The 27023-nt window shown below is 37.5% G+C and overlaps 2 protein-coding genes and 1 long non-coding RNA gene across 4 annotated transcripts; 2 read left to right on the plus strand and 1 right to left on the minus strand.

The window, feature by feature from the left end:
* The first annotated feature begins 495 nt into the window (after window positions 1-495).
* On the plus strand, window positions 496-1291 carry LOC110681499. Its single transcript, XR_002503227.1, has 2 exons — window positions 496-955; window positions 1014-1291. It is a non-coding gene; the product is annotated as an uncharacterized LOC110681499 (long non-coding RNA).
* A 728-nt stretch (window positions 1292-2019) lies between these two features.
* On the minus strand, window positions 2020-3389 carry LOC5572596 (zinc finger protein 62 homolog). Its single transcript, XM_001654056.2, has 3 exons — window positions 3287-3389; window positions 2736-3216; window positions 2020-2583 (listed from the first exon to the last, which is right to left on the minus strand). Exons 1-3 carry the CDS (start codon window positions 3307-3309, stop codon window positions 2122-2124), a joined length of 966 nt encoding a protein of 321 aa, XP_001654106.2. The 5' UTR covers window positions 3310-3389; the 3' UTR covers window positions 2020-2121.
* A 9861-nt stretch (window positions 3390-13250) lies between these two features.
* On the plus strand, window positions 13251-25616 carry LOC5572595 (DEAD-box helicase Dbp80). 2 transcript variants are annotated; one of them, XM_021857341.1, is made up of 6 exons: window positions 13251-13389; window positions 13456-13575; window positions 13637-13842; window positions 22504-23362; window positions 24344-24620; window positions 25027-25602. In XM_021857341.1, the coding sequence occupies exons 2-6, from the start codon at window positions 13483-13485 to the stop codon at window positions 25164-25166; spliced, it is 1575 nt and encodes a 524-aa protein (XP_021713033.1). In that variant the 5' UTR covers window positions 13251-13389; window positions 13456-13482; the 3' UTR covers window positions 25167-25602. The 2 variants fall into 2 exon arrangements, with proteins under 2 accessions (XP_021713033.1, XP_001654105.1); XM_001654055.2 differs by having other exon boundaries at window positions 13252-13575; window positions 25027-25616.
* The last annotated feature ends 1407 nt before the right edge of the window (window positions 25617-27023 follow it).

Genomic DNA, 27023 nt, shown 5'->3' on the forward strand with positions numbered 1-27023 from the left:
CGTGTAGAGGAAAACAATATGCATTCAGTCTAGAAAAACACCCAAAAACCGGGTGTAAATTTTTCAAATTGGGTAATATTTCCATATGCATTTTGATGAGTCTGGAAAGTGTGTGCAAGTTTCTTTGAGGAAAACAAAAACAAACTGTGTATGACGAGCGTATGTTAGTCTACGTGTGTTCAAATGTCACTAAGCTCTATTGTCATCTCACGCTACTCGTAGAGTAAACCCAATTCGAGTGTACGAAGGTACGGTGCTGCCATCTGGGAACAGTTTGCTCGATGCGTGAAGCGTCGAAAATTTTACCCGAGAAGGTATAGGGAGCGAAATTTCAAATGCTCATATAAAATTAACTACAATAGTTATTTAAAATCTTTTCAGTATATGTTGATATACTTTTGAAGGGCTACATTATAGGCATATAATTTTGAGTTTTATATTTTTTTCTCAATATGCTGCTGATTCTATAGTTGATCAATAGTCTAACCCCGTACACTCAACAGAATTTATTTAAAAAATGTTTTGATTTTTTTAGAAGCATTTGAAAATTGACTTCCTATACTTTGCCATGTAAAATAATCGGAGCTTCACGCATAGGGTCAACTGTGGCAATTACCTTCGTAGACGCGAATTGCTCGATGAATTATTGGATTAGTTTCCTAGAACTCATCCATTCCTCAATGCTGTTTCTCAATTTATGTATCGATTTGTTTTTGGCATGCTACTTGTTCTGTCGATTTAATTGTCCGAACACATGATACTTATGAGTAATAGGTATCAGGAAACCTTCAAATGTTTTCAAATTTTGTACATCATTGCCTTGCACATGTGTATTGTTTGAACAGTTGTTGGGTTGTCGCTTTCATTAATCAAACCATTCTTTCTGTCGTTCTACGCAGTATTGAACAAAGTATATGATATATCAGTTCTTAATTTTCATTCAACCTACTAAGATGTAAGTGAAAATAAATCCATACTAGTTCGGTATCGATAACTTTACTTATATCCCAAAGGTTCGGAGCTCTAGCAGCAGCCATAGAAGATAAGCCAGCGGTTTCCCAAGTATCCCAGCACATCGTCCAAAATGCCAAAAATGTCCGACAGGGTCATCCTGATTTTGTCAACTGTACCATCGGATTGCCTCCAAAATGGGCTCGGGATAACGTACAAGATAATCCCATCCCCAAAATGACCAAGGAGGACGACCACAGTGACGAACTCCGTTTCGCGAAACAAAAACCAATGTCGAAAAAGGAATGAAATAAAATCGTAATACTGAGTGACAACCAAATTTCTATTTTGAAATTCTCGCTTTTTTTCAGTTTTCCTGGTGTAATTTGGAATTTCCTTCCCGATTTTTTATTAAGCAAATAATTGGAGCATTTTTGAAATAAATCTAAGAATTCCAAATGCTATTTTTAGAAATATTTAAGACTGAAAAAAATTTTCTAACAATTTTTAGAGAATCTTGGAGATGAGGTTTCTGGAGGAAATCTTTCAAGAGTTCAGTGAGAAGTATTGAAGGAATATCTGGAAAAATATCTTAAGAATTTCTGAGCAATCAATGTGGAATTCCTTGAAGCAATTTTCCAAGAAAGTTCTATGGCAATGGCTAGAATTTTGCCTGGAAAAATAAATAGTTAAATTTTAGGATGGCTTTCTTCCACTAAAAAAAGTATGGTATAAAGTCCAAAATTTTCATTCATGCTTAAAATTTTAAATTAGGTCTGAGGTAGTTTATCTTTGTTCATACGGATCTTCAAGTTTGAAAATTGTTCAGTTTTATCACATCAACTTGAAAAACGTTCAATAATGTCATCTGGCAAGTACATATATCTTAATAAAGTAAAAGCTTTTGATCAGTTTATTCATACGACCTATAACATAAACATCATGAAAATCGTCGATATGCATCTTGTAAAAATCGTGCTTATTTCGGTTCAAATTAACCAACTCAGTGGTCTGGAACTTTTCTGGAAAATGACTGGAAGGTCAGGGAATTTTATTTTCAAAATTGAGTCGACACCCTGTAAAAGATATTTGCATTTATTGCATGGTAAAATATTCAGTCGAAATACATTTGTACAATACTGTTCCGGTCATCCTGATAAAAAAAATCCATCAGTGATCCGCCTGTTTGTGGTAGTACAGGCTCTCCTCCGTGGGGAACGGCCTCCGGCAGATTTCGCATTCCACCATCGTACAACCGTGGCGCGCATTGTAGTGATATTTGAGACCCGTTCGGTTTTTGAAGTTTTTCTTGCACGCCTCGCAGCGATAGACCACGGATTTTATACTGTCGTGGGCGTAGTACAGGTGCATGGACAGACTGATGGCCGTGGCGAACACCTTGGCGCTGGGACACTGAGTGCACATGAACTTCGAAGGCCGCCCTGAGCAACTCTCCCGGTGGGAATGCAACTTCTGCTCACTGTTGTAGGACATTCCGCAGTTGTCGCATCCGTGGCATAAACGATGCTCCCGAACCACATGCTGCGCCAACATCCTGGAGCTGTACAGCTGTTTGCCACACTCGGGACAGTCAAACTTCTTCAGCGAGATGTTAACATCGGCAGAAACTTGCTGTAGCAAAAAAGGGATCAATTACAAAATAACAATAACAAGTACTCTGTGATATGGAGCGCTACTCTTTGAACCCAACGGGATGACGATGTTTCGTATAAAATGTTATGGGTCCTCAAATAGGGTAACCCTAGCCCCAAGGCTGTTCCTACCTGTTCAGTCATCTGGCCACCGTAAACCGTTCCGAGTTGGTTTGCTTCATGCGTCCCGCTTATGGCAGATTCTTCGTAGTGTACTTCCTGTACGGAGTATGTTTCCTGTTGCATCATCGTCGCATCGATCTGATCAATCTGTCCTATCACGGGTTTTTGCTCCCCAGTGGAATCCAGGTCGGAATCGACCACAACCGCCGACGTCGGATTTTGTCCCGCACCAACAGCCGATCGGTGACTGCGCAGGTAGAAATCACACTGCTGGCAGTTGTACCGGAACTGACGGATGGCTTCGATCGACATGGAGCACGAGTGGCAAATGGCCAGCGGGAAGTCCTCCGTCACGGTGAGCCATATCGAAAGGCACTCGCTTATGATGCCGAGCAGCGACTCGTTTGCGTCCTCCGGGGATTGGAACACCACCTCAATGGAATCGGTTTTAAGGCACAGCCGACAGAAGGAGCCACTCTCGGCGATCAGGCTAGAAGGATCAACAGGAAGAAATGATAATTGGCCGGAGCGGAAGTAGAGAAAAAGGTGATGAAACTTACGGAGCACTTTTTGTAGCGTCCATTTTCCGGGCAACAACAAAAATGACAGCGAGGTGTTTTGTTTGGTGTTTACTACCTGGTCAAACACGCTAAAGAAACACGCTCATAACGCTTTACTTGAAAGTAGATAAAAAAGTACCCATTTTCAAGTAAAGCGGCTTAACTCATTAAAAGAGTAAGATCGACTTACTCATTAAAGAGTATTCTCTTCAAACTTCATTCATGGTGGTAAGCTCCATCGAAGTTAATACGCGATTGGCGTATTGTGGTATTAACTTCGATGGAGCTTACCACCATCAATGGGTATTTTTCACTCTTGATTGGTAATAAAGCCCCATTATTTATGAATGCTCAGTAGGTTTGAGGTTAGGGATTTCATAAATATATCCAGCTTTTTAAAAGCGCTAGGGTGATCAAAGTATTTTGGACCGTAACGCGTATATATTTTAGCCATTTACGGCAAAATCAAATGGAGGTGGCCAAATTATATACGCGTAATGCTCTGTCCAAAATACATAAAACACCCTAATGGCTGCCGCAAACGGCCTCGCTTTCTGGTAGGGATAAGTAGATTCGACGTTCGGCTTGAGTCGTTTTATATTGAACGAACCCAAGCCAAACGTCATATCGACTGATCCCTACCAGAAAGCGAGGCTACTTAAGTGGTACTGTTTCAATACGTTATATTGTTTTTGTATTGTATTTTTTATCCGGGTTGCGGGCGGCAGCCATTAACGCTCGTAAAAAGCTGGATAGAAAAGAATTTTTGAAAGATTTAAATCAACGCATCCTACTATTAATAATTTGAAATTACTCATGTATCTTGCTTTGTTTCACACAGGGGGGTGGCCCCGCATAAATCCAAACCACAACAAAACCGTACGGAATATGGTTTATGGTTCACTTTCAACCATTTCAAACAAGGCTGGTAGCGAGTCACTTATTAGTGACTTGGTCACTTTTTTGAGGTCAGTCACTTTAAAGTCTCTTTTTTGAAGCCATTTCAACTAAAGTCACTTTTTTCGTCAAAAAGTCACTTTTTTCAACTATTTTGAGCTGGAGAAAATAATGAATCGGCCTTTTTTAATTAAGGCTAAGTTTTAAGTTAGGTCAGAACAACTTCATGTCATTATCAAAATATTGGTTCATGGTTTTCATGTGAAAAAAGCTTGAAAAAAAAGGTTAATCTCTCTCACGCCGAGGACGTGGGATCGAATCCTACCCCCGAGATAGTCATTAAAAATTTCATGGTCCCGAGATGAGCTAGCCCAGGGCTAAAAATCTCGTTAATAAAGATAGAAAACAAGGGGTTAATCTTTCATAGAGTTCCACATAATTTCTAATAGTATCTAAGCTATTATTAGTATGGTGTAACTTCATTGTTATTGAACTAAAGGTTCAAATGTTTAGTATTCCCTATTTTGAATAGGGTGCAGAGCAACTTGGGCACTTTCATGATTCACTTTGCCATGGGGGGGTTTTCTCGGTCGAATTCTAAGACTTTGCAATAAGAAGCACGTCAATACGACGCATAATGTTGCCAAATATAAGCTCAGTAGCATTCAAAAAATTCCACTACCTAAAGGCCGATTTCTTCACCCCCGCTTAGGCTTTAAACCTAGTTTAATCATATGGGTAAACGGGGTTGACGGCTTTAGCGAAGGTGAAGAAATCGGCCCTAAGTGAATCAAAATTGCCAAGAAAATAATACGGCTCCCTATCTCGTGAAATCTCATTTAAAAGAAATGTTCTTACCTTGTGGTGGATAATTTGATGTTTATCCTGCCCATAAACGCATAATTGTCCCATGTTAATAAGAAATCAAGTAAACATGGGACTGACATGCAATTATGGGCAGTATCTTCCATTGTCGAACATTACGTTTGAGAATACTCATCCTAATTATTCTCTTTGTCTTCGAAATTCGTTTTATTAACCAAACCATCATGGTATAAAGCACATTAGCAACTTAAAATATTACAAAATCTATAATATCCAAAAAACGACGTTAAAAAGACCTCGTGTTTTTCGACGATTCATTTACCGCGAATTTATCGTTTTCATTGAATCATTCATGAAATCATGCATGCTTTCTTCAAAGAAATGTTAGTTGTTAGATCTTCTTTTTGGCTTTTTTGATTCACTTCGGCAGGAGGTTTTTGAAACCCACAGAGTTATATTCGACCAACTATAACCCCCAATGTCAAGTGAAATATGAAAGTGTTCAAGTAATTTTGATTGCAATATTAGAAGTTCAGTGCTATTAACTACTTTGACAGCATAACTCAAAATAATAGCCTATTAAGCCTATCGTCTTTATGCTAAATGTCCATTCGGCCAAAAGTACCTCCCATTAAATTTACTGATGGAAAATTTCAATGTCACTCAGGCTTATATCAACCATTTGTTCTGCCTTAGGCGGTGTTTGAAGGACGCGGTTTAAGAAGTATTTCAATCATGTTAGATCTTCTATCATCATTTTTCATTTGAAATATTGATTAATGTCCAAGTATAACATTTTCGGTGATTTTGATCTAGTTACATAAAATATTGACGTTATTAGGTAGAAGTGTTAGAGCCATCCAAACTCTAAGTAAATGTGAAATGACAAAAAAAATACAAATGTTCCAAATATTATTCTAATTTACAAAATAAAATACTTTGGTGATATAAAAGACACAACATTTTTGAAAGATTGAAAAATATTTAATAAATGTCAACTTTTCTGCTTGAAAAAATTGTAGGCAATAGGGAGCTGGATCCTATTCTTGGCAATTTTGATTCACTTCGGCAGTAGGTTTTTGAAAGTTACAGATCTCATATTTGGCCACAATATGCGTCGTACTAAAACGCTTTTTATTGCAAAGTTTCAGACAATTCGGCTGAGATAAACCCCCATGCCAAAACGAATCATGAAAGTGCCCAAGTAGCTTTGCACCCTATCTTGAAATTTTGGAGTTACAATAAAATTTTACAAATATGGTACTCAATTAGACTTACTGCCTGCAGAAGATCATATTGAATAATCCCTATAATATTGGATATTGATCGAAAAACAGTATATTAGAATTGAAATAAAACTGATTACGGTTTGATTGTCAAATCACTTCTAGTAACTTTTTCGAGAACCAAAAGTAACTTTTTAGTCACTTTTTTGAGAACTGAAAGTCACTTTTTAGTCACTTATTTCTCAAATGTGGTCACTAAAATAACTTTTTTCGGTACCACTTTTTGCTACCAGCCTTGTCCATTTCTAAAATGGTGCATTCGACCATAAGCCAACCACTGCTCGGTAATGTTTCGACTGTTCTGGGTAATGTTTTTCGAGATCTGACCATATGAACAACGGGTCGTTAAGAATGTTTACCGTTCGAAAACACAAATTTTGAATAAGAACAGCAAAAGGAACATATCTAGTAAGGTTGAAAATCAAACAACCGGAAAGCTGAAACTATAGTTGGAGTATAATCCTACATTAACAAGAAACAGTTGTTGATATGGTACAAAAACATTTGTTTTTTCTTTTTTTTAGAAAACTAAGAATAAATAAATGTTTTGAACATAGAAAATTTTATTAAACCAATAACCGGGGATGTCACACTTGTGGTTAATAATTCGTCTGGTCTTTCCTGGTACTGCATCAACGGATGAATTATTTACTGCCAAACGCCAATTCTATTACCGATACTGCTTTGGATTGTACTTTGTGTAATATTACCCCCGTGCAATCCTCTCCGCTCCTATTCCTGCTGCTGGTACTGGTGGTGATTACGCTTTTACATAACAGATTTTTCTGAAGGTGCTGAATCCGTCGAATTTTTATTGCCGACATGGACATTCACATGTTTCTGGCTGTGAAATAAGTTGTGAGGGGACAAAATTAGTGTATGTTTTTAAGCACTTTCGCATTAAACTTACCGAAAACTCAATTTCCAACGTATGTAGATTCACCAGCACACTAGCTTTGATTGTTTTTGAAACAGTAAATTGTCGAAAAACACTTTTCTGTAAAGCAGTTCACTCAGTTCTGACGAACTGAGTGAGTGGGTGAAAAAAAACATTGCGAAAAAATGCGAGGCAAATTTACAGCAGCTGCTGAGCCGTAGACCACAGGTGATGTAGTTTGAAAATGTTGTTATATGGTCGAAGCTTTTCAACCTGTTCGGATACATTACCAGATTATTTGTAAACTGTAACCGATAATGTAACAGTAATGCTTGACGTTACAGTATGGTTTTACCATAATCGGGAGAATGCATGGGAACCAAAATTCAAATAGGTAACCATTTCCATTACGTTCATGGAAAAGTTTGTCTAGTTTAGAGAATGGTAGTTTTCTATGCGGGGCATGAGCCAATATTTACCATGGTTGCAACCCAACATCAATTCAACATGGCGTCCAGTGTTCTTAATTTGATTATTTTGGGAGGGACAAAACATATGTTTTTATAGAGCGCTGCATATGACGAGCCTAACCTCACTTATTTGACAGCTGCTGGTCCTGTTGTTTACGTTTCGGACTTCACTTTGTTGTTTCAGACGTCTCAAGTAATACTGTTTCATATGGTATGCCCTCTTCAACATCTAATCCAATTTCTCTCGCCGTTCCCTAACGGTACCTATCCATCTAGTATTCATTACTTTCTTCTCCATGCTCCCTCTTACTTCGAGCAAATAGACCGATATGCCGATAAACAATTTCAATACAGTGGGGATTCGCTCGTTGGGGGTCCGCTACATGGAATGACTCGATGGTTGGATGTTCGCTGGTTGGGAAAAATGTCAACTAAAAAGCACTCAAATGTCAGGAGAAGATGTCAAATTGACTTTGACGTCTGACTACCGTCGCATTGAAGTATCCATATATCAAAGACAAATGTGTATGTATATGTGCGTTTCGTGACGATTTGCGCTCCAGATGCGTTAGTCTGGAGCATTTTCACCAGCTGTCAGTCATTCCAACTAACGGGTCAGATTCGTTAGATGGAAGGCAGTCGTGTTCCAACCAGCGAATCCCCACTGTAATATAATTATCACGGTCGATACCTTTGTATGTAAAATTTGGGTCCTAAAATTTTTAATGAAATCCTGTTTTTATTTAATAACACGAAAGAGCATGTTACTGTAACTATTTTAGCAATTTTTCCCGCTCAAATAATGGCTACATCATGCTTAAACTTTAATTTAAAAATTTGGTCCATTAATGAACCTTGACACTTTTGATCATGTTTGACGTTCGCTTAGTCGACAAAAACACCACAGGGGTTTTAGTTCGACCACTGGGATTGTTCCTATCTGACATTTCGTAAGGAACACGGAAAACAAAATACACTCAATATTTGAGTTTAAGCCAAAGGATGTGACAAAATCTAAAAAAATGTTTTTTGAGCTTAAACCAACGGAAATCACTAGAAAATTGAGTAAACATGTGTTTTTGGCCTAAACTTAATCGTTTGGCACTAAAATTGGGACAGGGCTTTAGGACCCTATTTTGCAAACCAAGTCCAAAGGAATGTCAAATCGTGTGAAGAGTTGTGTCGTGAATTTTGAGTTAAATATTAATTCCGCAAAATAACCTTGAATTCGCAGATGAGTTTCCGTTAAGCCTGCAGCTGGAAGAGTCGATATAGGAATTTATTACATCTTATAAACTCTCTAATTTACTAATCCACTCTTTCTTTCACTAACTCATACATTTTCTCATTATCACACATACAAAAAACTTTGCTTTCCATCTCAAACTATAAAATCGTGCTTAAACAGTTCATTATACCGTACACTCCCGTTAATTTGAACGGTACTCATAAAAACCATCGGGGTTCATTTTTAATTTGAACATCTAGTCACCCTAGAAACGTGTTTCTGGTTACCTCTTTCACTGTTTTGTTTTGATTCTGCATTTCGTTCCACAGCGTTCCATTCCACTTTACTCCGTTCCATGAGCTAAATGACGTTTGAACCATTTTTAATCTGAACGATGTGCAAATTAGCGGGGTACAAATTAAAAAGTGTTCAGATTAAATGTGGTCAAACCAACGGGGGCACCCGGTAATCTAAAACTCTATGCCTCATATTATTTAACTTCAAAGCTACAGTTTGTGACACGGTAACCGTATCAGTTAAATGGAATTTACTGTTTTGAATGTATTGCTGTTTGCGTTTGACGTGCAAATGCACCCCAACTGGGCTTCAAACGCGGTAACACAAAGTAATCAAAGGATACTTAGCAACCATGATCCATATCACCGCCAACCCATCAAAAAAAATCAAACTATGACATCGCCTTTCTTGTTAAAAAATCTTACCGCATTTGGTGTTCCCGCATTTGAAATCTCGCATAACTTGTGATCAGAGTTGCTTGATGTCACCATCAATGCTCAAAATTTGCTGATTTGTACAGGCCGACTGCGATACAAATCGGATCATTCCATATCACATCAACATCATGCTGTCTACTCCATCACCAGTGCATTGATGGCGATAGACTATGGATATCACTGATGGGTTAAGTTTAGCTTTAAATCAAGCAGATGAAATGGCAATTTATCAGTACGATATTTTCGACAGTGTTGCAGATAGATTGAAACTATGTGTTGATCACTGAAAAACATTAATAGCATGGATAATGACCACGTGGGCGTATATGTTTTCGCGACTATAGCAAGGTATGCTGTTCCGCTCAAGAAAAGTAAAAATTTCTGCCCAAGAAATGGTCAAGAAATTTTCTACAGTGAGCTCCTTTTGAATTGACATTTCTGTTCAACTGCGTACTGCGACCAAAGAAAAATGCTTTTCTTGAGCATTTCTTGCAAGACATTTCCCACGCATCGAGATAGGCGATTACTTTTCTGTTGAAGTGCATACTTCCCATATGATTTTAAACGTGATTTGTTCTGTGTTTCTTACAACCCTTTCAACAGGATAAAAAAATATTGATCTAATCGTTAATTTATTTAATTTTACAGTTGGTTTTTTCTTTAATTATAGAGCTTAGTGGCATTTGAACACACGAAGACTAGCATACGCACGTCATACACAGTTTGTTTTTGTTTTCCTCAAAGAAACTTGCACACGCTTTCTAGACTCATCAAAGTGCATATGGAAAAATTACCCAATTTGGAAAATTTATAGGCGGAGTCTAGGTCTTTTTCGAAACAGAGTGCATATTGTTTTCCTCTAAGGTTCACAACTACATCTACACTACACGGAGAAAACGGAAAACCCATATTTGAGTATATTTTAACTTACTTTTGAGTTATTTTTCTCTCCCTATTTCATTCGCTCCTTCTATTGTTGTCAGAGAGCGAAGAGCAAAACAACTCAAAAACCGAACCTTTGTGCGTTACCCCAAATTTGAGTAAGTGGCACAGTACTGGAAGTTGAGTTATTTGATCTGCCGCCCGGATAAAAAATACTATACAAAAACAATATAACGTATTGAAACAGTACCATTCAATATATTGGAAATACAATACAGTGTTTTGTGAAATGACAATACAATTACAGTACAATATATTGTTTTCAACAGTTCACTGTATGGTATATGAGATTTTTGCAATATAATGTATGGGTGGTTAAGTATCGTAACAATACAAATCAAGCATAATTCTTCATTCCGACGTAACTGCAAAAATAAACAAATCGAGATTTGCTTTGCATGGGCTTGACAAACGCATAATCTACATATTGAGTCCAAAAAAGTAATCCTAAAACATTTTTTTGATTTTTTGAAATAAATTTCAATTCTGCCCTATGTGCACTTTACTCAGTGTTTTTAATTTGGCTACATACACCCTACCATTGCAAAGCGACTCAACTGTCAACATTTTTCATGCTAGCACATACACCGTACATATGCTCATAGCAAAGCGACCTATATGCAGAATCAAAACATAAAATTTTAATCAGCAGATACGTCATACTGTTTTCGAATTACTAAACATGTTGGAAATCGAGAGATTCGGATTTTCACAGCTGCAGTAAGCTGACGGGTCGGCAAACTGATGTGGAACATCATCAGTATTCGGTTTTAGACAAATTTCTCACCAAATTTTTCACAAGAACTGTTCTCCATTTACTTTTGTTACTCACGGCTCCGTCCGGTGCTCCTGTTAGTCGAGTTGAAATTGGAAACATTCAATATTCGTTGTAGTTGAACGTAGAAACTGACGAATAGAACAAACTTTATTATGTTTTATGGGAATTTGCAAACCGGTGTATGTGCAACTTCAAAACAATACTGGTGTATATGACGTGACGCATGTGATAAATGAACTGTCAAACCGACGCATCAAGCAAGGTGTATGTATCAAGCAAGGTATGATATTGACGAATCATCATGGTGTATGTGAGCAGCACAAAGCAAAAGGGTTTATTCGATATTTTCACCAGTTTTTCAATCTAATTCAAAACAAATCGGAATTGTTTAATAGTGGTTAGAAACGGTGTTCTTTTTTTCAACTTACAGAAGACACAGCAATAGAAAAAATGCAAAACATTTTAAACAGGATTTAAAATGCTTTACAATATATTGCATCGCATTTTTCTCGAATCCTTCCAAATGTTAGATACGCCGATTTGAAAAATTAGGCTTGAAATATAGATATTTTCTCATACAAATATTTTGAAAACACAATATGATATATTGTTCATGTATTGTCTTGATAAGCAATTCGTGTATTGTTGTACAATACAAAAACAATTCAACAAACTGTATCATGGTTGCATGTCAGCTAATGTCAAGTGACTTCTAAAAAACTACTTATTTTGACTTTTTAAATATTTTCCACCCAACATTTCTTGCTTTTTGAACTTGTTTTGTTTATTTCTTTCAGCAAAGCTACATAGAAAAAAGCAACAGTTGTTTTACGCGAAAATAGGAATTTGACCAAAATTGTAAGGTATAAAACCAATTAAAAACAATACAATGTTCTGTTACAACATATTATATTGTTTTTGAATTGTATATCCAAACATGAATAATATTGCTTCGACATTCAATTACAATACACTGTATTGTATCCAATACGTTATATTGTACATTAATGGTTTATTCCATTCACTGAATGATACGTTTTTATCCGGGCGGTTGAGTGAAAAGAACATAGCCAGTAGGTATGTTTTAGCACGGCTGCAAATGAAAACAACTTCTACCCCATCAACTCAAAATTAGGTTAACGCACGAACCCCACGAATTGAGTGGAATGAACTCACTTTTGGGTACTTCATTTTCTCCGTGTAGGGCACCCATGAGCCTGTGCATCCTATAAAACGTTTGACTTTTACTGTGCGCTCTGTTTTCAAGTTGCCCGTGAGAGAGAGCGAGACAGCACCAACACACGGCGCACAGTAAAAGTCATGAGAACAAAAGAATTTATGGCACGTACAAAGGCTCATACCATGAGCCTCTGCATGCCATAACACGTTTGACTTTTACTGTGCGCTCTGTTTTCAAGTTACCCGTGAGAGAGAGAGCGAGACAGCACCAACACACGGCGCACAGTAAAAGTCAAAAGAACAAAGAAATTTATGGCACGTACAGAGGCTCATTGGGCGTGATAACCACTATAAATTATTTATTATCTTCAAAATTCGTATTTTTTTTTCTCCGTGTACTGTAGGGTAAAAACTCATTAGTTTTCGTATTTATTTTGTGTGTTCGGTGGCATTTTTGCTTTCGTGTGTATTTCTCGCACGATTTTTGAATAGGCCTTGATTATGTCGATGAATAAATCGATCATGTTTTATGAAATTATATTTCCACTCCCAACTACAGTATAGTCCATTTTACGAGATGTTTTTGAACAGCTGATCGTTTATTTTATGAATGAAATGTTGTCGTAACGTGTGAAAGTAACAGCAATATCATCAGTGTTGTCGTTTCGTAAAATGGGCTATATCAATGACGCTTTGTCAAGAAAAAAATAGTTGTGCAAATTTTGATCGATCAAACTCATTGGACCTGTTGAAAGTGTACTCGAGCCTTTGACCGTTTTTGGCAGACGACACGACAAAACTGCACGACAGCGCAGTGAAAGACAAAAAGCATTCGCCAAGGCTGCCGTTCCGGATTAAGTACCGCGTTGAGTATACCATAATAAAAAGTAGGATCTTTTTCGGACAGAAAAGATTTGCAGTGACCCGCTTTGTTTTACCGGAAACGTCACTAGGTTTTGCTCCCGGATTGTTCCTAAAGGATGGCGGACACAACTGCGTCGAGTACGACGGGGGCTGCTGCTCTCGGATCGGACTGGATCAAAAAAGCTGAGGATCAGGAAATTTCCACCCTGGTGAGTTGTTGGCAAACGAGGGAACTTGTTATCTGTGCTAACTGGGATGGAATTCTATCAGGTGAACGAACTGAGCATTGACAAAGAAAAGAAGGAAGCGGAAAGTCCGACCAAGAAGGAGGAATCGCCCGAAGAGGGAAAGGTATCGAATTCTAGTACGGCTGAACCAGCCACGGCAGCACCTTCGGAACCGGCAGCTAAAGAGGAAGGAGCTAACAGCGAAAACGGAGAGACCGTTAGTTCCGCAGAAGACGCGGAAGCGTTCAAGTAAGTTAGAATTTCGATTCATGATACAGGCCTGGTAGCAATTCTCTTTCTAGAGACTGGTTCACTATATTCCCAAAAAGCCTCTATTTCTAAGGGGAGGTCTTTAATCGATATGGTATCTAAAGTCACTAATTTAAAGTCTCGTTGCAATTAATCCTGATGCAACATTCTAGAGGTTTTATTGAAAGCTTTCAAGACTATTAATCATGTTCCAGTAATATATTCTCAGATTTTTCAAAGAAAAGCTTCAGTAATGTTTCTATCGTTTTATCCACTGGAATACTTTCGGAGACTCATCCAAAAATTCCTCTAGAGATTTTCCTCAAAATCACCCAGAATTTTGTCCAAAGATTTTTTTTCAGGATTTTCTTCAACTTGCACCAAAACTTTTTACAGGAATTACTTTAAAAAATTTCACAGAATAGTATCTGTGAAATTTTTTAAAGTAAATCCTGTGAAAAGTTTTGGTGCAAGTTAAAGAAAATCTTCGACGAAGTCACCGACCTCTACCTGGTAGCGGACTTTGGGGGAGGGTTTGCCATAGGGGCAAGTGTGCCACCCCTGCTTTTTATAAAAACTACAATATATATATTTTTTCTTTGAGCTTAACAAAATGTTCCCTTATAGTTCATAATACAATGATTAAATTATGATGAAAATTGCTCTATTTTTCACGTATTTACATCGACTTGTGCAAAGACAACCAAATTTGAGAGGATTTTTATAAGATTTCGTTGTTTCTAAATAGCATGGTGAAAGGTAAATTATTAACAGATTTTTCTAACGTACTGTACATCGTGGAACTATTCAAATGTGTAAGTTATTGTGGCATTTGAACCAAAAAATTATTTAGTTTTACATACGAAATCCAGTTGGGATGAAATGCATACTTATTGGGGCAAGTGTGCCACCTATTTGGTAAACAAAAATTGTTGGAGTGAAGTTTATAAAAATGTAAACATCATCAACAATATCATCATAATAAACCAAAATGAGGCATCAGTAGTAGTTTCTGAAGTATAGTAGGGGAATAACTGACATTTTTGACCCCCAACATGATTTTTTCTCAAAATATTCAATAATAACATGTTTTTCGGCTTATTAAGTACCGTTTTACATATCTTCATCAATATTTTACCGTTATTTAGTGCTGCTCTAGTTTAATATTAAACATATTCATCGTAATATAAGGGCAATACATATATTGTATTGAATAGAGACAAAAATAACCATTTTAGTTATTCGAATTGAGTAATAGGAAGTTACGCATATTTTGAACCTTGTTATAAAGCATCCCCTTATTACGGTAAACTTTAAATTATTTGTTAAATTATCGATTAGCGTCTGTTTTGTAAGTAATATTAATGGGAAATAAATAAAATTTTATTACAAGTAGAATTACATGCGATGTTTATTCGGTGGCCGTCTTGCCCCATATGGGTGGCACACTTGCCCCATAGTCTCGAAAAATTGTTTATTTTGGATGGTATTTGAGAAGCTCCAAAACTAATACTTTTTGAAATTATTTTCTTTTTAAATAGCACAGTGGTTATGAAAAGATGTGAAACTAACATCATGAGGCTAAATTGGTAGATTTCATTAGCTTTAGGCATAGTTAGAGAACAATTTGCTTAAGGTGGCACACTTGCCCCAAATTCCGCTACCCTGCTGTATATTATTTTCGCAATTCTTTCTTGCACTATCAATATCAAACATTTATCTCAGCACCTACCTATCTTACTGCTACCATGTACTTCGTTATGGTAGAATTTATGGTCAGGCTTATTCTCGCTGCCTCTTTCTTCAAAAGCACGAAAGCCTCCTCCACTGATCTGCGATCGATTCCAATAAGATCGATAGTATCCACAAAGCCAAGAAGCATGTGCGACCTTGTGATAATAGTGCCATTTCTCTGCACGTCAGATCTCCTGATAGCACCCTCGAGTACATTGTTGAACAGTGAATTCTAAAATGCTTCAATCTGTCCAACGTCACGAAAGAGGTTGTCTCCTCGTCCGTGATCTGAACACTTGATTTCGAATCATCCATCGTAGCACGTATCAGCCTAATATGTTTCGCCAGAAAACCGTGTTCAGACATTATCGGCCACAGCTCATTTCTTTTCATTGAGTCGTAGGGTGCAGAGCTACTTGGGCACTTCCATGATTCACTTTGGCATGGGGGGTTTCTCTCGGCCGAATTGTCTGAAACTTTGCAATAAGAAGCACTTCAATACGACGCATATTGTGGCCAAGTTTGAGCGTAGTAGCTTTCAAAAAAAAAACCCACTGCCGAAGTGAATCAAAAGTGCCAAGAATAGGATCCGCCAAAAATGGCGAGACGTAATTTTTTGAAATTCTTTTTTTATATACAGTATCGGACATATAAAATGCACCAAAGCCGTTTCCCCATATAAAATTACCAAATTCAGAGAGCTATATCTCCGCTGTTTCTAAACCGATTCTTTTCATTTTTTCTGTAACGAACTACAAATTTCCTCGATTTTCGAAAACTATTGTAAAAGTTGTGAGAAAACTATTGATTCAAAAGTTACAGATAGGTTGAATTTTGACATAAAAAAATGCACCAAGGCACAAAGTGATGTAGCAGAAAAACTACGCATCGTAGCATCTTGGGGTCTTCAGCACATTTGTTCATTGCGTGATAAGGACCAAATGGTCTTGGTGCATTTTGTATGTCAAAATTCAACCTATCTGTAACTTTTAAACCAATAGTTTTCACACATTTTTTTTCAAATAATTATTTTAAAATTGAGGTAATTTGTAGTTCGTCACAGAAAAAATGAGAAAAATCGGTTGAGAAACGGCGGAAATATAGCTCTCTGAAGTTGACCATTTTGTATGGGAAAACGGCTTTGGTGGTACGATAACCGGTGAAGCCCATTCGCTGACCTTAATGGATGTTATTACATTTTGCTGCTCAGTCATGTTAAGATGATGATTCAACTTGTCTTTGAGTTTGTAGGACACAGTGTACGCTTTCTTAAAAATCGGTTGGTCATGTTTTAGTTCATATCTCTCAATTGGTTTTAAAAAATCTTTATTAAAATGTTTTGAATATTTTTGCTTCGAACTTGCAACAATTTTATCTGTACCTTTGCATTGAACCAAGTTGTTAACCGAAGCTTACTGCATAAAGCCTGATCTCCATTCAGAATAGTAGAAATCAAGCCAGATACGACCGACATGGGGCGTGAATTTCTTTCCACATTCTAAGATGATCAACTTTTAATAGCTCTTTGTTCCATTTAAGGCAACCCTAACTTTGATCTCTCCCACAATATAAACTATCACCGTTTACAACAGCTAATTGTCTATTACAGGTGTCAATAGGAACTCCAAGTAATATATATCGCTAATTGGCTTGTTTAGGGGTATCCTGTTTTTTACATATTCTGATTCTACGTTAAAAACTGAGCCAGAATCCAAAGTTTCATAATTTTCCGTGCCCTGGAACTATTTTTAAAACACGTTTGAATTTTGTATGGAAATCGCGTTTGAATCACCCCTCGGCAAATTTTACTCCGGGACGAGCTGCCATTATGTAAATGGAAATGTCATTGAGTCGACGGAATTAAATCTATTCTAATCATTTACTACATAAAAATTAAGATATTAAAGCGCAATAAAATCGTGTTACACTTGGAAAACTGTGCTCTTTCGATCAAGCTACAAAAAACTGCGAATTTTTCATCGCTAAACAACCCAATTACTGATACTGCCGCTCCCGAATCAATTTCCATACGCATTTTGTTTCCTTCTACAACAACCTCAACCATGCACGGCTCCCTAATTTCGTTTACAGCGCTGCAGAGGTTATCAGCATGCATTCCATACTATCAGATTCAACTTCAGATGTGCTATTTTCTTTGTCCCGTTTGAAGCTATATGATGTTTCAGCTTTTGAACCTTGTCCGAAAAACCTAACTGAATTTCTTTTACGATAAGAAAAACATTGTCGTCTTAAATGGCCCTTCTTTTTACAGTAGTTACAGACTGCCATATGCAAATATGGATTCACGTCCCTGTTATTTGAAGTAGACCTCTCACGAAAGCTCACATGTTTTCTCTCACCAGTGCTTCGACTATTATCTATGGGTTGCCTGTAAAACTCTCTGGATCCCCTCCCATAATATCTGGGTTCTCGCTCGTATTCCCTGGGGTTTCAATCATACTCTTTTCTTCCTAACCGGTTCTTAATTGAGTTACGCTCTGATAATTCACGTCTCTCCGGCCCGAAAATAGAATTCGCTTGGTTTCCTGCTACTTCGCTACTGATAATCTTCTTGTCGACCGTTGCTAAACTCAATTCCTCATCCATCAACATTTTTTTTCTGTAATTCTTTGTTAAAAAATCCCATTATAAGTCTATCTTGAATTGCGGTTTTTTTTTTAAATTGCTTGAAATCACAATTTTCAGCTTGCAATTTAACAGTTAGAATGTAGCTCTCAGCTGTTTCATCAGGGCGTTGATATCGATTATAAAATCGATATCTTTGCATCATGTTTTGTTTAACTTCATCGAAACGTTCTTTCAACTATTTAATCATGTCATCGTATTTCAACATTTGAAGTTCGACGCCAGGAAACATTAACTCTAATTCATCGTATACCAGTGGCGATTCCCTAACCTCAAATCTACCTGTTCCCTGCATAGAAATTTTTGAATTTAAGCAACAAATTTGCATGTAATGAGTAGAGAGTTGTTAGAAAGGACGATTTTAAAAATTAACTGTTTAATTTATAATCTAATTTTGACGAAATAGTCATTTTTAGGGTTTTAGAACAGGTAGAAAGTGAGGTTACGAGTCGCCACTGTGGTATACAACCGAACCAGACAGAGCAATAAGAATACATTTCTTATTCTCTTCGTCCCAATTGTTAAACCCGTTAAACCGGCTAAGGCTCTCCAGTCTTTCAACGTAATTAGTGAAAGGAGTACCTGCCACGAAGTGGTCCAGCGTTCCCATAGCAGATATTTTCTGAGAGAGCTTAGAGAAAGAGACAAAAATTAGAAAAATGCACTTACGGTTTTCTCTGGATATACCCACTCAATGATCTCGTCCTGGGTTACTGAGCTCTTGTTCGTCAACTCAATTGCTGTGAGTTATCAGCTTTTGCGCACCCTTCACTGCTCACTGTTTTAATGATTCACTAAATATTCCTCGCACACAGTCTTGTAAATTTGCTAATTTCACTTACCACTTCGAATATGTTTTCGGTTAATTCGCTACTGCGTTTCAGCATTCAATTGCCTACGCTAGGTCTGGCTTTTTCAAAACACAGCCGGCGCTGGAAACAAATGTTTTCTGTACCGCTGTACTGCCGTGCATCGCAAGAATAGAAATATTATTAGGTTAATGCTTCTACTATCGCAAGTCAGTCCCATCTGTAAAAAGTAGGCATTGAAATAGCATTGCAAATGGGCTGTGAAGTTTCTAAACTCGTTTTCCATACGAATATTCTAAAAGTTCCAGAGGATTGGAACATTAGACTGATGCAAATTTTGAAATTTTTGCTCCCCGATGCTTAAACGGTGTCAATTATGATGAAAATCATTCTCCCAAAATTTGAAGTGATTTGGAAGAAATTTGGTTGTGCACACGCCATTTGAAGTTTATATGGAAATTACTATGGGAAAGCCAAACCTTTTGTGTTCAGACCTCTATCTGCTCGTCATAAAAATATATGAAAAAGCGAACACACTCTTCCCATGTAAAATCTTCCCAGCTACAATTTTGCCGAAGACCACATTTTGTTGGGACGTAAGGATAATTTGTTATTCTTGATTCCAAAGTCTAAACCATGCTGAGATGAACATTCAATTACTTCCAGAGCAACACTGCTTTTTTGCTGTAAAACATAGTAGCCTGGATTACTTTGATCTATGGGGCTCTGCATAAAAATGTACCCCTACCTTTCACTCTTTCATGAAATTTGTAAACAACAAGGCTGGTAAAAGTCAAAATCCCATACAAAATCAAAACAGTGCAGAGACCTATTCTTCCCGCCAGGAGCACCACTGTTGCCTGCCGAATAGTTGGTGAAGCTTACTGAAGGCAAACCCACTTTATGATGATGAATAACAATTTTTCCTGACGTCCAATCAAAATGTGATCTTCGGCAAAGTTGTAGCTGGAAGAATTTCACATGAGAAGAGTGTGTTCACTTTTCCATAAAATATTATGACGAAGAGATAGTGGGCTGAACACAAAAGGTTGGCGTTTTCCATAGTAATCTCCATATAAACTTCAAATGTCGTGTGCACAGTCAAATTTCTTCCGAATCATTTCAAATTTTGGGAGGATGCTTTTTACCATAATGTAAATCGTTTAAGCATAGGAGAGCAAAAATTTTGAAATTTGCATCACTCTATTGGAACATGTTCAAATCTCAATTAAACTTTCACAATTTGCTTTTCATTGCGATATCTTTCCGAGAACTACCGGTTTTGGCCTTGGAGAAAGGGATTATTTGATCGTAAAGCATTTTTACCAAATATTCTATATTCACATGTGTTCTGGTATGATGATGATGATGATGATAATGATATGAACTGCCATCTATTGTAGCAAGGTATCCACCGGAAGCAATGGCCTGTTCTAACAGAACAATTAGTTCAAGATTGTATCACTATTTGTGTTTAATTATACTTCTGACTGAAGGGCCAAAAACGAATGGCGGACCCTTAAGCAGTGACACTTACGCGAAACCCGCAAGGGAAAAAGAACCTCCTTCCGGAAGTAAGTTCACACAAACAATCGTACAATTGTTTGTCAGAAAGACCCAATAGATGGAGATAAGAGCGCGCCCTTTTTCCGCGAAATGTTAGCGATAGAAAGTTGACAGTTTCACTCTTCCTATCCATCTCGCTTCAATCGGGTGCCCTGATGGTCCCACCCAACCCACAATGCATATAATATTGGAAATATAATCAAATAATACAATCCATCATGGAAAGATCTCATCGGTTTTTTATCCTTGTGTACTGTCGTGAATCGCAAGTCAGTCCCATCTGCATTTTCGTCATAATTGAGTTGAGTTCAGTTTTTAACATATCTTCCAATGCTCTTTTAGCTGCCTCAATGATATAATATGATTTAATAGCAAGTCATAATTGTCCCATAATGAAAAGTAACCGCATATCAGTCTCAGTACAGATTTTCGCACCGTATAACACAAAAATGAACCATGTTTTGATCATCTTTATATTTTTCTCCGAGAGATACCATAGTGAAAAGCAATTTGTGGAACTTTCATTAAGATTCGAGCTTTTTCCAATCCTGTGGAATTTTTTGAATATTCGTATAGAAAACGAGTTTGGAAACTTCAAAGCCCATTTTCTCAATGCCTTCTTTTTACAGATGGGACTGACTTGCGATTCACGGCAGTGTACAGGGTGATTACTATATCCTGTCAGTAAAATAAGTAATCATAGAAAAAATATGGTTGTATGAATTTTAATTACCAGTGCATATCCAGTTTTGGACATCTAGAACATTTATCTTCGCTATACATAGATAACATATTAATTTTTTTATCTCAATTTCCAGCCACATGCTTGGTTTCAGAAGCATTACAGTTAACACGAACGATTTTCAAAAGCATATATTTTAAGGCTCAAGAATCCATCATTCAATCATCAAAAACGAAAAACCAGTTTTTTTGTTCAAATTTAAAGAAATCCTCATGAAAATCTATCATTGCAATTCCGATAGCAAGTGTAATGCAATGATAGATTTTCTTGAACATTGCTTAAATTTTGAGCAAAAAAACTGGTTTTGAAAATTTATAAAACGATGATGGTTATTTTCCTCTTAACCAAAAAAGACATATTTTTTTCGCTAAAATTTTCCATAATCAGTCTTATGCTATTTCCTAGTTAGTCTTGAAGATTGTGGTAACATGCTGTTTCAATCAGGTCAGTTTAGTCAAAAATACAATATCTGTGGAAAACGTGCGTGCCAGGTGCAATGCCTTTAAAACAACACATATGGCTAAAAACTAAGGTAAATGAAAAAAAGATTTAATCTTTACTTTGTTAAAACAAACTTTATAGATATGCAAAACAGGATGTATACTGGAAATTAAAATTCAAACATATATCTTTTATCTACGATCATTTACTTTACTGACAGGAATTAGTGATCACCCTGTAGTATTTTGAAGTAACTATAAAGTATCCGCTTGCTGTTCTTCTCAATGCACGCTGCCCGAAAACCAAAAAAAAACAAACTTCCACTTCTGCGATGCGAACATCGAATCCTTTACATGTATTCTGGTGTGTTGAGCCCTTTTTTGTCAAGGAAATTCGTATGCAGTTCTATGTGTGGAATCAATATATGTACTTATATGAAATACGGAAAACACCTTCCATGTCAAATAGAATCATGGAGGTGTCGAAGTAGTTTACTAAGAAATGTCTTGTCGATCGAATTCTCTGAAAAATTCTTATATCTGTATCCTAATATCTCCTGGTTCCTATTTGGATTTTTTTTTTGTTTACTGTATGGTCTATTATTGGCCTTTTTTGTCAAGCTTGAGGTTTTGTAAGTTCCTATTTTTGAAACATTCAGTCGATACCAGTCGTCATAATCCATTTTTTGCAGAAAAACTAATTGTTTCGAATTTTTCATTTCAGCCCTGCAGATGCCAGTTTACTGATGAAAATCATCCGCAAGGGGTTGGTGGAGTCCAAACTCGATCTGGAAGTGCAGCGGAAGGATCCTTCGTCTCCTTTATATTCGGTTAAAACATTCGAAGCTCTGCACCTGAAGCCGGAATTGTTACAGGGAGTGTACGCCATGGGTTTCAATGCACCGTCAAAGATCCAGGAAACGGCGTTGCCAACGTTGTTGGCCGATCCCCCCCAAAACATGATAGCTCAGAGTCAATCGGGAACGGGTAAAACGGCTGCCTTCGTCTTGGCCATGCTGAGTCGCGTCGATCCTAGGAAAAACTATCCACAGGTAATATGTCTGTCACCAACCTACGAATTAGCTATCCAGACCGGTGAAGTAGCCGCCAAAATGGCCAAGTTCTGTCCGGAGATTAAGCTGCGGTACGCCGTTCGGGGAGAAGAAATAGCCAAGGGTGCCAAGCTGACCGATCACATCATAATCGGCACGCCCGGCAAACTGATGGACTGGGGCATCAAGTTTCGGGCGTTCGATTTGAAAAAGATTACCGTGTTTGTGCTGGACGAGGCGGACGTGATGATTGCCACCCAAGGCCACCAGGACCAGTGCATCCGGATACACAAGCAGCTGTCGTCGCGGTGTCAGATGATGTTCTTCTCGGCCACGTACGAGCGGGAGGTTATGGAATTTGCCGAATATATCGTTCCGAATCCGATCGTGATCCGGTTAGCCCGAGAGCAGGAATCCCTGGACAACATTAAGCAATACTACGTCAAGTGCCGGAACCAGGACGATAAGTATCAGGCCATTTCGAACATCTACGGCGTTATCACAGTTGGGCAGGCGATCATTTTCTGTCATGTATGTACCTTAATTCTCAAAATTGACTGTAAGCGATAGAAAAGCAGGTAGCGACTAAGTGTCTAGAAAATAGGAACCTCAGAGACTAATAACCTTAAAAAAAATATCATCAAAAGGCCAAAAATAGAACAATCAGGAAATGTTAATGAAAGTCTCTAAAAGTTCTCTGTTGTGGATGGATTGTAAGTGAATACTTAGTATTTTTCCTGAAATGTTATGTTTAGATAAGTAATATGCAATAGTTACTAGAATATGATTCCATACTCATCAGATTAATCCAAAAGTCAATCTGGGGTCATGCACAAATTATGTTACTCTCCGAGGGGGGGGGGGGGGTCGAGCCAAGCGTAACTGGCCTTACAAAAATTTCGGACGATTCATACAATAAGTGTGACAAAGGGGGGGTTTAAAAATGTTGCAATTTAGCGTGACATAATGTGTGTACCATCCCTTAACTGTTTCAATAGTAAAACTATTGATAATCAATTCACTATTGAAAACAAGTAAAATCTGGACAAACATTTGAAAAGGGCTCAAGAGGTCTTGAGCCTTTTTTTGGAAACGTTGCTGTTGAGCCCTTTTTAGCCCGCCCACGCAAACTAACACCACTATCAGGAAGATTAGTGTTAGCTCTTCCCGATAGTGATATTGGTGAGCGTGATCGAGTTGAATTGGGCTCAACAGCGTCGTGCAAAGCTATTGTTTACCAATGTCGATGTGCCCTTTTGAAATGTTTGTCCAGAAATATTGAACTGATTTTGAAAAACTCAGCTTACTTTGCAACATTGTTTGTTCAAGGACCTTAATTTCCAATGAAATGGTTTCTAAAGCTATCAGTACACCCTCGTTAATTTGAACGATACCTCATGCAAATCATCGGGGTTCATTTTTAATTTGAACATCTAGTCACCCTAGAAACGTGTATCTGGTTACCTATTTCCAGCCTTGTGATACCTAAGAGTTGTTCTTACAATTTTCCAGACTCGAAAAACAGCCAGTTGGCTGTCCGGCAAAATGTCCCAGGATGGCCATTCGGTGGCAGTCTTGTCTGGTGAGCTGACCGTCGAGCAGCGGTTAGCAGTGCTGGATCGTTTCCGTGCCGGACTGGAAAAGGTCCTCATCACAACGAATGTGCTCTCGAGAGGTATCGACGTCGAGCAGGTCACCATCGTGGTCAATTTCGATCTGCCGATGGATCAACACGGCCGTGCCGATTGTGAAACGTATCTGCATCGGATCGGGCGCACCGGTCGCTTCGGTAAGTGTGAAAATCGGATTTTCAGTCCTTTATTTGGCATAACGGTAATTTGTCATAACATTTTTTCATCAAGTACAGGCATTTTTCGAAAGAAGTAATAACATTTTGGTTATGTCAAATGACCGTTGTGGTTTATTTAGCATGAGGGTAAATTATCTTGTGCCAAATATGTTTATGTAAAATGGACCGCTCCCGTGAGAGAGTAATTCTAGCTGAAACGTCTTAGGCTGAAACCAGGCTGTCATCGGCGCATATCGTTAGAATTAAAATTTTCGGTTCAGTAGGATACTTACAAATGATTCTTCGATATCATATCATTGGAATTCTAGCGATATGTGCAGATGGCGGCCTGGTTTCAGCAAAAATTTTCTCAAAAACAAACCTTAATCAAATCTATTCGGAACAGGTAAGAACGGAATCGCCATCAACCTGGTGGATAGCGACCGAAGCATGGCGATCTGCCGATCTATTGAGGCACACTTTCAGAAAAAGATTCATCTGCTGGACGCTGAGAATTCGGACGAAATCGAAAAAATTGGCTCCTAGTCGTTTTAACTGTTCATTCTCAAATAGCTGGACCCGATATTGCTTCGATGCGCCTACGAATTTGATTCAACACCTTTTTTGATTACACGACGAAAGAGAGCGAGCGAAGCTTATTAAGTTTATTATTTCTACGTTAAATTGCTGACTATCAGGCCAGAACGATTGGAGTTGTAGTTGCATTTAGTTTCTCTCTGAATTCAAGTGCACAAACCTTCCAATCGATGATACCCAGTGGAACACTTGCGATGAAGGAATGGTTTAAAACTATTTCTTACGTTAGATTACAAATATTTGTGCTGATTGAAAGAGAGGATGAGTTTCGCGAAACGGCTGCAAACACACACTGGAGGAAAAGAGCGGAACAAGAGAATGTAAAGTTTAAAAGCAAAAATATTATAATATAAAAGTATAATACAAACGGCTTGTGAAAGCAAAACATGACGCGTCAAATGTATTTGTATGTATTCATCCGAACGACGAAGCAACACAATGTCTTTTTTAACGTATTCAAACCTTCTGAGCAGAACAGAAACCTCAAATTTACTTTGTTGATTCTTTATAATAAAATTTATAAATTTATTTATTTCTTGTAAAAATTATGCAACGTGAGACTTTATTCCTTTTAAGTATAACAAATAGAATATTTTAGTAGAAATGAAGCGTTATTAAATTGTTTAAAAAATGTTGCAGTAACTACATATCTACACACTTAAATTATTTTACGGATTCCTGTAAAATCTCAACAGCTGAACAGTTCGGTGAAATAAATTAACGGAGTACGGTAAATTTTTACAGTATTCGGTGAAAAATCACCGGAATCCGTAAAATTTCGACGGAATTACGGTGTTTTATTTCACCGAACTGTTCAGCTGTTGAGATTACGGTGAAATTCACCGTAAGAGCTTAGTGTGTAGTTTTACATTTTACCTGAAATGATCTTCTTCTTGGCATTACGTCCTCAATGGGACAGAGCCTGCTATTCAGCTTACTGTTCAATGAGCACTTCCACAGTTATTAACTGGGAGCTTACTTTGCCAATTGTTGCCATTTTCGCATTCGTATATCGTGTGGCAGGTACGATGATACTCTATGCCCAGGGAAGTCAAGGAAATTTTCCTGTTACGACAGGCCTTTCGGAGGTCTTTTCAGCAAAATTCATCAATGTCCCCCCGATCCGATCAGCACAAAGCTATAAATTTATTGTATAGTATATTATATATTACTTACATTCGGTCTCTTACTAGACAAACTAATTCAAATTATTAAATCGAGAGGGATTCGCGATTAGGGCCTATCTGACAAATCAATAACAATGAGAAAATAATCAATGAAATTCTTATGTGCAATTTTTAATCCCAATTGGGGAAAATATACTCAAACTTAAACCTTTTCACTTTAATACACATTTCATAAACCTAGTTTTAAAATCCTCATGTATACCACACACATCTCCTTCAATTTCCCTAGCTATTGCGTACTAAAAAAAATATCATAAGGTTTCGCCTAAAACGTACTCGAGAATGCCAGTATCGCCTAATGTTATGAGCCTGTGATCGATATTATTTTCAGTGTCGCCTATTATACTTTTGCGCCGTGTTTTCATTCTGGTTTCAATTAAGCCCGCCTTGTTTATTTTTTGTTTGCAGTGTCGCCGTTTACTATCGCCGTGTTTTGATTTCGATTTCAGATGCGCCCGTCACTTTGATAAACAAAAACACAGGCGTAATCAATACAGTGTTTGGTTTTGAATGAGGTGAAGTTTCGTCTTCTACAAATTTGCATTTTTTGAATAGTTTAATTATCGATAGGGGAAAAGTTTAAGTGCAGTGAATAGACAATCAAGCTAGAATTTCAACG

Source organism: Aedes aegypti, chromosome 1 (genome assembly GCF_002204515.2).
Source record: "Aedes aegypti strain LVP_AGWG chromosome 1, AaegL5.0 Primary Assembly, whole genome shotgun sequence".
Lineage (NCBI taxonomy): Eukaryota > Metazoa > Arthropoda > Insecta > Diptera > Culicidae > Aedes > Aedes aegypti.

Excerpts from the sequence above, each read along its gene's own strand:
- LOC5572595 (XM_021857341.1), top strand. The coding sequence starts at position 13,483 with ATGGCGGACACAACTGCGTCGAGTACGACGGGGGCTGCTGCTCTCGGA. Across the intron at positions 13,843-22,503 it reads GAAGACGCGGAAGCGTTCAA|CCCTGCAGATGCCAGTTTAC; the intron begins GTAAGTTAGAAT and ends TTTTCATTTCAG. Across the intron at positions 24,621-25,026 it reads CGGGCGCACCGGTCGCTTCG|GTAAGAACGGAATCGCCATC; the intron begins GTAAGTGTGAAA and ends TATTCGGAACAG.
- LOC5572596 (XM_001654056.2), bottom strand. The coding sequence starts at position 3,309 with ATGGACGCTACAAAAAGTGCTCC. Across the intron at positions 3,217-3,286 it reads GACGCTACAAAAAGTGCTCC|CCTGATCGCCGAGAGTGGCT; the intron begins GTAAGTTTCATC and ends TGATCCTTCTAG. Across the intron at positions 2,584-2,735 it reads GTGGCCAGATGACTGAACAG|CAAGTTTCTGCCGATGTTAA; the intron begins GTAGGAACAGCC and ends TTTTTGCTACAG.